General features: G+C 48.6%; 1 protein-coding gene across 1 annotated transcript; it reads left to right on the top strand.

Annotated features, from left to right (window-relative positions):
* The first annotated feature begins 66 nt into the window (after window positions 1-66).
* On the top strand, window positions 67-9,976 carry LOC135810325 (uncharacterized). The gene is made up of 7 exons (XM_065323811.1): window positions 67-226; window positions 325-473; window positions 1,892-1,932; window positions 3,419-3,545; window positions 4,102-4,170; window positions 5,501-6,259; window positions 7,832-9,976. Exons 1-7 carry the CDS (start codon window positions 217-219, stop codon window positions 8,198-8,200), a joined length of 1,524 nt encoding a protein of 507 aa, XP_065179883.1. The 5' UTR covers window positions 67-216; the 3' UTR covers window positions 8,201-9,976.
* The last annotated feature ends 1,041 nt before the right edge of the window (window positions 9,977-11,017 follow it).

Here is an 11,017-nt window from a genome sequence, read left to right as displayed (position 1 = left end):
AAAAAACGTCTTTGGACACGTCAGGAAGCTGGGTGCGAGCAAAATATGGCGACAGTCATTGGCGATTTTGTGGCGATTGGTTTCTTTGCAACTTTGTAGCTCCTTCTTCTTCCTTCCCTTCTTTGGAGTTTTTTTTCTTTCTTTTCTTCACGCCCGTTTGGTTTTCATTGGTGTTTTTCGACTTGGTAGTTTTATAGTTTTCATTGGGAAGTCAGCATGTCTTCTGGTGAGCTTTTGCTGATGGATGATGATTTTGGAGATTGGAAGAGGTCCAGTCCATTATAATTGACCTCATGTCGTGTCCCCCCATCTTCGTATGTAAAGCTGCAGAACCCTTTAGCCGGGCGGCCAAGAAGAACTTGAAGCGACGTGCCAAAAAGAGGCAAGCTGAGGGCGGAGAGGAGGCTCCAGATGCTCTCAAAGCCAATGGGGTGCCTACTGCTACCACGGCTGCGAATGGCTCCTCTGCTCAGGTACGCCCATACAAATATTTCCGATTGATAATTGTGTGGTTTCCCTTCAACTAATGCGACCTTGCCGGGATTGATTTACACCGGGTCGGTCCTTTACCACCAGCCGTCTTTTCTGTACCAGTCAAAGTGGGGTGGTGCTTCGGGGGATTTTCTCTCCTGCCCCGAATCTACTTAGTGGAAGTACTTCGCCCACCTCAAATTTTTAGTGGAAATTTTTCTTTTCTTCTCTGTGTTTTTGTTTTGCGTGGAGGAAACATTAATTTTATTGATTCGTCCTATTGTCAGTATGACCTCTCACTTCGCCGTTCACAGGGCGACTCCAGGAGTTATACCTGGTTTCTGCTTCCCCTTCCGTCCACCGTCAATGTCATACGTATGCCAAGCCAGTTGGATGTGTCGAGCTAAATCAGATCATGCATTCTCCTGCTGCTCGTGTTCAATGAAAAAGAGTTTTCTGCGCCATAGGAAAATCGCAGTGCACGCTTGTGGGTTGTTTCAAGCAATTCGGTTTCGTGTCGTGCGTAGCGACTTTCCAGTTCTCTAGAGCTCTCTGCGACTAATTAGATTTTGTTTGATTGCGTAATATAATAATTATTGGAATTGCGAAATGCAGAGTGCGTGTACATGTTGTACGTAGTGTGTCGGTGTACGTAACTTGATTCTTGACACGTCGTTGCCCTGCACTGCACTCTAGTGCTTTTTTTTTAATGCGTTGATTCGTAGAGTCAACATAAAAATGAATGTTTTGACATGCTCACACTGAAGATCAATTACATGAAACATTAATTTTTTTGGCCATCCTGCATTGTAAGCCATTGCATTGTTAGCTCAGTATTCGAACTACATTTTAGACATGAAGTGCTACGTACGTATGCAGCTGGGTTTCATATACGAGGAGAATGTTTGTGTGTTTGATTCCTAAATTGTGTGCGGTGTCTTCCTGTATTCAAGTACCGTAAAGTCTTGTATAAAAGCCGCACTTGAATAGAAGCCTCAATTTTGGGCCCATCAAATCACACATAAGCCTGGTTTTAGTGTTGACATACATAGAAATACCTGTCTTGTATAGAAGCCTGCAAAATTTCACCAAGAAAGTCAGAGAAGCCGCGGCCTTTATACAAGACTTTACGGTACTCAAATTCCAGCCTTAATTCACAATATCTGGGACTGAACAATTGGTGCTAAGTGTGGAGGTGTGTGGAATGTTTAGCAGTATATGACGCTTTGACCTGGCTCAAGAAGCCCATGTATGGAGTAATATTACTCTCAATTTGTAGTCTTCTGTACTACCTGCAGAGGTTTTGCATTGCTTTTGTTGAACAATCAGTGCTTTGTGATAGCGTCGTCAAACACACTTATGTAACAGGACTTGCTGGGAAATGTGCATCTTTGCTTCACCGTTCCTTTGTGTTGTACAGCTCGTGAATGGCCAGAATGCTGCGGATGCACCTAAGCAGGGGTGAGTTACATAATCATTTGTTGACCATGTGTGTATTGCTGTTGTGATATTTGGTATCTACAGTTGTGGCAAGTGAAATCCGACACTTGGCATAAGGGACTGCACCACGCAGTCTGCAGCCCTTGCAGCCCTGCGTACATACAGTACATGTGTTACATACAACTTTATCTGTCTGATGACAAAACTCGTACTCATCACAGTCAAGGTTCAAAAGGTGCTGGCAAAAATGAATGGGGATTGGATACCAATACTCCTTATGTGTACTATGTTTGTGAACTTTGTGTATCTACGCTGTGACCTTTCGATCTGTTTGGGATGCATACGGCTCTATAGTACAAATTTGGTGCAGTGCATTACATCATTGATGTCCATTTGTGGCGCTGTCCCCTCTGGCAAGTGTCGGATTTCACTTGCCACAACTGTACCTGTCTTCCTCCCTTGTGTACCTTTGTCCATCTATCCCTGGGTATCTTTCCCACTGTTCCACGTTTTAGCCTCTTGGATGTTTGTGTGCCGTTTGCACGTGCAGTGAGACCTGTCTAAGCTGTCTGCTCAGTGGACATTCCAAATGTGGACCCTGTTGGCAGGTGGTCGCCTTATCCAGGGTCATTTGGCTGGAAATATCATCTCTTGCGGTCTTGGTCCTGGTTGCAGTGGTCCGCTGGGGCAGGTGGTCGCCTTATCAGAGTAGTCACACTGACAGGTTTTACTATAGTCTATATATGGATCACTGTACCACAAATGACAACATTCTGGGGGGACTGACTTGTCCCATATTTGGAAGGTGCAGGCAGCTCTCCCGGACCTGATTCACGATACCACTTTTTGGGTGTGATGTGTGGCACTTGCAACGCGCTGCGATCGGCACACGCGATTCACAATATTTTTTTGGTTTCTGCGACATCCAAAGGCAGTGCATAGTACATGCAGAGGCACTGCACATGCACCACTGAAGTAAACTCGGCGCTGCACATGCACTTAGCCTAGTAAACTGTACTCCGTTGATGTGCGTCGCAAGAGTTTTATTTTTGTCAACTTCTCCGACAGTGGCCTTGCAACTGTTTACGACAGTGCGCGGCTTTCAAATCATTGTCGCATGCCGCGGAACGTGATTTTGTAAATATGCTTTGTATCTGTGGGGATAGCCATGACTTGTGCAAATTTTTATCATAAAGGTGGAGATTATGCACGTTGCAAACTCAGACTTATTCCTTGGGAATTAAATCCTGTCTGTTTCGTCCAAGAAGCTATCGGACTTAATTTAGCGCTTCACTGACAATGATTTGTTAAGCCTTTCAGTTTGTTTTTGGTCCCTGGTTTCTCAACCGGATGGCCTCACTTTCTTTGGAGTCTGACGAAACTATTCACCGGCAGAATGTTCTGCTTTTTGATTGTCACTTATCTATTTTGATGTATTCCATGGCGCTCATCGCTTTGCACTAGTAAAATTACTGTTTTTAAATGTGTGTGTTTTCGCATATTCTAGAAACGCTGCGTCTACCAGCAATGTCGACACTATGCGTACTAGACTCAAGCACCTCCAGCGTAAAGTGAAGGAGATCTACAAACTGGAGGAGGCCAAGGCCAAAGGCACTCGCCTAGATGCAACACAGGTTTGTACCGCTGTCTACATCAGTTCCCTGTTTGCTGTCTTGTACATGCGTGCCCATAGAAATCCGACCTGCGAGACAAAAGTGGCGCCGCATGGCCATTTCAATTACGTCATGTAGGGTCCGAAAACCCATTCGAGGGCCGCGTGAGCCTTGGCGCTGCTCTCGGCACATGTATCGGGGTTCTTTGACCACGGCTGCTACTATGTTGGTCAATGAAATCCACCCTCGCGGCTTTGCTGTGTTTGCTATGGAACCCTACCCATGCTGACACTGACATGCCACACATTTATTCACTAGGCCGGCTGTCATTGAGCATAGCTGGCATCCTCGAGAAGAATTTTCGTGATACTCTATGTCTTGGTGTTTCTGCATATGTGACAAGATGCGAGTGCATTTCTTTTTGCCTGTTTACCGCAATTTAATTAGCACGAACTCTGGGTTCCGTCTCTCCCCCTTGTTTTTTGCTTGCTTTGTCTCCTGTAGTCGTTCCTCCCCGCTCATTGTCTGTATTATCTGTATGTTTGTGTCCGTGTGTGTGTTTACCATTCTACTGTAGATGATGAAGTTGAAGAGTAAAAACACTATGCTGAATGAGATCTACGACATTGAAGTCGAGCTCAACAAGGTATGGTTTGAATTTCACCTTTAGGTTCCAGTTCCAGTGCTGTGCCCAACCTGTTTCATGTTGGAGACCCATCTCCTTAGTTAGTAGCATGTGTGTACAGGTCCACCCTTGTTAGTACGACATCGGTTACAAGGCAAATCTCATTAGTAGAAAACGATCCAACCCCGACACCTGAAACGTAGTTGTGCATGCAAGTCCTGATGGTAGATAAAACTCATTATAATACAAGATATTAGTGTTTAAACCGAACACGGATTCTTCGAACGAATAATCTATCGAATAATTTCGCCCTCCATCGAACGAATAATCTATATTCTATCATACGCATGATGGCATTTTTCAACACTTTTTCAGCACTTTTTGAGTAGTTTTTTTTAAATTTTTTGCTGATTAATATCGGATTTTGTTATGTGGAGGTGCAAAACCGGTACCGCCAAGAGTACATACATAACCCCCCAGAGTGTGCAACGCCTGATCCAACTCTGCATAGGGTCTTGGTCGAAAGTGGTCAAAGACCGAAAATCACATCCACTGCATCCATGTTTCCCTCTTATGGAAAGAACAGAAGTATTACTAGATACCGATGGGAGATTAAAACTTGGTGGAGAGGAGATTCAGAAGATATACTACGAGCAGATCTACGCCGTGCAAATATCAGCAGGGTCAGCACTGAGCATAGACCTTTTTTTTTTTTTTTTTTTTTTTTTTCGATTTCTGATAATTCCTACGACTATTCGATTATTCGTTCACCCCACGAATATTCTAAATTATTCGATTATTCGATTATTCGTTTCAACACTACAAGATATTGACCCCCCCCATGGGCTGTCTGCTAACGAGGGTAGACCTATATGTTTTCTTGTAGCATGCATGCGTTCTCCTGGATGCTCCACTGGAGCCTCAAGCACATGAGCATCCCTCAGTCAAGCATACGAGGATCCGTTGTGGTACATTTGTACTAGGACAGCCCTTAGTCAAGCACATGGGCATCATTCGTGGTACAGCTGTTCTGGGTTGAATTACAAAGCTGATGCCTCCCAACTGGTTCCAGTAACATTACTCGTCTTTATGTGAATATGCTCCCCGAGGTGGGTTGGCCGGATCCAAATCCGAAGGATCCGGATTCGACCAATCGAAAGGTTGCGAATCCGGTGGATCAGGATCCCGATCCTACCAATCAAACATGCTCTTACAGTTATTATTATACGACCATTGACCTCTGGTACATTTAGACAAAGTGACTCAGCACCTGCACGTTTTGTACACATTGCAACATTCTGTGCCTGCTCTATTGTTCCGTCCGGTCTCTTCTTCTTCTCCTGATCTGTAGATTGCGGCGCGGGATGCACAGGCAAAGAACGTCACATCCACCGCAGCCGCCGGCTCAGACCACACTACCACTGCGACCGCTACTTCAGCAGAGAGCAGCGTGTCTGTGAACGGTCACGCCACAGTCGAGCCAGTGGTTACAAGCCACACCAACAGTAACCACCAGCACTTCCACCAGCAGCAGCCGCACAACAACAACAACGGCCTTGTCCTTGGCGCCGCCAGCACTGCACCGTCGGCAGTCGTCTCTACCACCGCCAGCACCATGTCGCATGTCATCCCATCGCCCCAGGTGGCTCTCAACGCCGCTGCCGGCTTTCCCATGCTACCACCGCAGCCCGTTGGCAACCCGCTACTCCCGCTGCCTGCCAACATGCCCTACTTCTTGCCGAATATGATGATGCCGCCCCCGCCCGCACCCAACATGATGGGCTACTTCCCCCCGGTCCGGCCCTTCCCGCCCGTCCCCATGGGGGCGCCCATGCCCGTGCCGGACTCCGCCGCCATGCCGACGCAGGCGATGGGCACCGGGGACATGCGCCCGGTCAGCTCTCAGCCGTCTGTGCCCGCCGCCATGGTACCGGCACAGCAGGCCAACGCTGCAGCGGCGGCGGCAGCAGCAGTGTCACAGCAAGCGTTTGCCGCACCACCGGCAATGGGCATGTATCAGCAAGTGCCCCCACCAGCAGCACCGGCAAGACGCTCAGCCACCAAAATCGTGATACGCGACCCCAACACGGGAAACGACATTACGGAGCAGGTGAGGGCTGCATCCGTGCACTATAAATGTCATTACTGAGACCAAGGGTGCGTTTGGTTGGTACGATCTAGAACGGGATCGAACAGCTGGTGCACATGGAGCAGCCTCATGCCAACCAAACGGTACTCCAGAAACAGAGCATATTTTGTGAAAAATATGCCAAACTTGGTGCATTCTTCAAAATGTGTATGGGTCACCATGGTCACTGTGTACGGTACGACGAGTCCAACCCAAACGCGTATGCACGTGATCATTTGGGACCAAAATCGATGCTCCCGCCAAGTTTCACTGTGAAAAAGTGAAACTGCTCGGTTCTGCTCCGGCCTCGAGGCCGGAGCAAGCAGAACATGTTCTGCCGACCCAGAACAGGTGCAGTCCCAACCAAACGCGCTGTTCTGGTGAATCCTGTTCTACTTCGTACCAACCAAACGCGCCCCAAGAGTACATACGCTCCCAAAAGTGGGCAATTCCTGACATCCTTTCTATGAGGCAATACGGAAACTGGTGTAGTGTTCCCGTTTTTAGCCAGCAACGGAGTACTAAAAATAACACCCCCTGACAGAAACTCGCTCTGCTGATTTCCTTTCTGTGAGGCATGGCGAAGCTGGTGTAGTGTTACCGTTTTAGCGAACTACAGAGTACTAAAAATAACACTACCTCCGCTTATGCAACTCCCTGGCATGATCATAGCGGCTATCAGGGTTATAGCCAGAACACAAGTTTAGGTGGTGGGGATCATCAGACCCAAAAATTGAGATTTTACCTCTGCTATTTTATTCTGTGCCACTAATCATGCATATAAAAGGTGGCGCATTCATTTTTGAAAGGGGGCGGTGAAAAGTGAAGGAGGGTGCAGCGCCCTGCTATGTCGCTTTGGCGAGAACCCTGAGATATTCGGTTTGCGCACACTATCCTAAGTACATGTACTGTCGTGGACATGGAAATCCGGTCGGTTGACCGGGGCCGGCACCCTCAGCGCATACAGACCGCTGCGTGCAGGGCACATGTTGATCCTTTGCGACTAGCGCGCTGCAGCGCATAAAATGCATGACATATGTGTGTACCGCTTATCCACGGCTGCATGGCCAGCACCCTGGGGCCGCTAGACGTGCGACCGAATTTCCATGTCCACAACAGTAGTACGACGAAACGTATGTGAAACACATTATTTGGGTTGTCGCCATCGGAGACCCCATATCATATGTTGCACACTCTTGGGAGCTTACTTACTCTTGCTGAGACTGGAGTAATTGTTGTTGATGCAATGTGTCAGGGGCAGCACTGAAGGGTCTGTATTCTTACTCTATTGCCCATATTCATAAATGGAGCTAATAACAAGCGGCGCATTTTCATTGGTGAATAATTCCCTACAGATCATGACGCATGTTGAATGGGTAGCAGGGGCGTTAGCGTAGTCCCTTTCAGTCTGCTTCGGAAGGTCATGTGACGTGACACAGTGTACAAAATTCACCCTGACAAAAAAATCTGGGTGCGACTTATCCTCGAGAAAATACGGTAACTGCTGCTCTGAAGTCGAGTCATCTGTTTCCTTGTGTCGCAATGTTGTTGTAGATCCTTGGCAAGCGGACCATGCCGCTGTCTCCGGACAACTCTGACGTAGGCTGTCCGCTGAACGGCGGCTACCCACCATTGGTCTGCAGTAGCAGTGATGCGTCCAACGGCAGCACGGGGGTAGGCGCGCAGAGCAATGCAACATCCCCAGCCACGGCCACTGCTGCCGGTGCTGGTCTCGCTGGTTCGTCGGGTAACCTTGCCGAGCAGGTTGCACTGCTGGGCATCAGTGGAGCCTCGACGCCGTCCTCTCCGTCATCCCCGCAGAACGTTGCACCGCTGGGCGCCTGGAGCACAGGTCCCGGTCCAGCGGCGTATGCATCCGCCGAGCCACCCACCCACGTCAGCAGTGGACCAGTCGTGGCCTGAGTCGTCGAGTCGGTGTGTTTGTGCTGTCATATTTTGAGGATATCCACGCTGTTCACCTGGTGCGTATGCGCCCCACCTGCTGCTGTCCTTCACTATCACCGCATGCTAGATACCATCTGGTCATTCTGCAACCTTGCGCTCGCTCGTCAAATTTGTGCAGTTTATGAGCTCCGAACTGGCAATAGGCCTGATGCCAGCTGCAAAGAGTTACAACTGGCGTTTCCAACGGTATTGCTTGGATCCAGGCCGATGCCGTCCCATGCCGCAGCTCTCTACAGGATAGACATGTTGTCCAGGTGCGTTGTTGGTGTGGCAAGACCGACTTGGCGACACTCTCGTGTCTTGTCTTGCCTCGTCTGCTTGGAACTTGTAATTACTGGCATGCCCCTGTGCTTGAGTGCGTTGATGATGATGCTGATGCGTTGCCGTGTGGCATTGGCTAGTAGGCTGGCTACTCGGCGGCGCCGTTTGATGGTGGATTACGACTCGCTGCATGTGTGTGTGCGGCTGTCGAGTGCTGCTCCAGTGTGGTTGCTACTCGGTGGGGCATTCTGAACCCTCGTCGCCGTGATCTGCCAGTGCGTGTGGGAGCTGTACAGTAGCCCCGGCTTCTTGAGTAGTGTGCACTGGTCGACCTGATGTCGCGCAGCACCGGCACCAATGCCCGCAACAAACTTTCATTCTATTTATTATTGCCCCCCCCCCCCCCCCCCCCTGAAGATTGAACGGCAAGTGTCAGACATTTGGCAGCCCGTGAATCACAATGTTGATCCTGAAACTTCGTTCCTGTTGTCCCGGCTTGCTGGGCATTTAGTCTTGCGCTCCTCCAGCGGTCATCCCTGGCCTGCAGTGGTCTTTTGGAGCCATGTAGTCCGAACCCAATTTGCTCAGTGGGCTCTATGTGCAGTCTTGCGCCTGCTTCTCTGCCGTGTTTGTGATGCAACAGCGCTCTGTCACCATTCACGCTAAACGCATCGTACCTTCTGCTTCACCCCGGGTGTGTTTTCTATTTTTTCTTTCCTTTCTTGCATGTGTGTGTGTGTGTGTCTGCGCGTGTCTCCCTTGCGTGGCTTCACTAACCTATGTGTGTCGCTGACTTCTGGTCCCTTGTCCCGTGTGCACCCTTATGTTGTTGCTATGTCGTCCCACTTACTACTGCTGCTGCTGTTATGCGTTTGATTGTGCCGCACGCCGAGCACTGTACGGGCTGCTCCGGCCGGCTCCTTGTGCTGTCTAATATTTACTTTAACGCAACTTATTATATTTGGACGTATCCCTGGTCCAGGAACGACTTATCTAGAGAAAAGAGGGCGACGGAACAGCACTTCTACTCCGTGTTTATATACTGCACATCCATCTCTTTTATGCCTTTTTTGCCTCTCTCTTTGCATTCGACAGCATAGGTTTCGTCGCCTCGCCCCCCCCCCCCCCCCCCGACTTTCTTCGGCGTGGCTCTGGTTTCTGCTTTCCCCTCTTTTCTGGCCTTACTCCGTCACACTGCTGTGTTGTTGCACACGCACAGCGCTCACTGCAGCATCTCTTCCTTCTCGCCTCACTCTTCCTATTCGAATTATCTGTTATACTTGCCGTTTCCCCCTGCGCATCCATTTAACTTGCTAGCAGCATTGTTGCAAACCCCTGTAGCTACTAACGCCTCCCTTGCTTGCTCGATTAGTTCTAACATATACTTTGATGAAGTACCTCCAGCCTCATGCCCGTCTGAGCTAAGATACCCTTCCGTTCTTGTTGTGAGTGAGTTGTCGAAGGCACAGTCTACTGATTCTGTCCTCCTAGGCTGTGGTGCCCCGTCGGCATGTTGCAAGTCTCTTTGTTGGCACGTGTGCACCACTTTCGATCTGATCAAGGGCAAAACTCGCTACTGTAAATATTTTGTAGTCTTCTCATTCTGTGGCTTGTCCAGGCGATCAAGCTGATTGGATGTGAGCTTTCCTACGGTTTGGTTTGAACGATTTCACGCGCAAACGCGGAAGCTTCAAAAACTTTAGGGTTTACCACATCCGACGTCTCAGAGAATGCACTTGGAAGCCGGAAACCAGAGAGTACGAGCACCGGTACTGTAAAAGTCATTATTCTAACAAGGCGCTATAATTATTACACACGGAAAGTTGGGTGTGGTCCTCGAAAGAGTGCTCAATGCACCGGGCGGGGTGCAGAGCTTCATACAAAAAGAATAGAATGGGATACGGAGCTTGGGTTGGCTGTGACTCAGACGCCACAGGCGTGAAACTCTGAGTCACAGCCAACCCAAGCTCCGTATCCCATTCTAGTCTTTTTGTACGATTTCCCAAAATTGACTGGTTTTGTAGATCTACCAAAGGTAACGATTCTCACGCATTCTCAACGCTCAATAGAACAGTGTATGACTGTATCGATTTCTGCATAATAATAATTATTATTATTATATACATGTATTGTGGCTTTTACAGTACATGAACGATAGCATTGTATGTTTTGGCTCTTGTACTACTCCCTAGCTGCTGGAAGCCATGGCTTTCCCACACAGCTATCGTTCGTGGATAAACCAAACGGGCACAACCTTTAACTAAAAAAGTTTAAGGAATACTGGCACAGTCAGACCTCGCTTATCCGGTCCTCTTTCATCCGGATCCCCCGCCATCCGGAAGAAAATCGTTGGTTAGCGATTTACAGCACACAGTGTACATGTACATGTATGTCATGCATACATACAGTATGTATGTCATGCATACATACTGTATGTGTGTTCGATGATCCGGATTTATTAAATTTTGCGGAAAACGGATGTGTGCGGTTTTAGGCGAGGTTTGACTGTATCCT

Source organism: Sycon ciliatum, chromosome 2, assembly GCF_964019385.1.
Source record: "Sycon ciliatum chromosome 2, ocSycCili1.1, whole genome shotgun sequence".
NCBI classification, from domain to species: Eukaryota; Metazoa; Porifera; class Calcarea; order Leucosolenida; family Sycettidae; genus Sycon; species Sycon ciliatum.
Note: the sequence above shows the minus strand (reverse complement) of the source record. Positions and strands in the feature narration are given on the sequence as shown.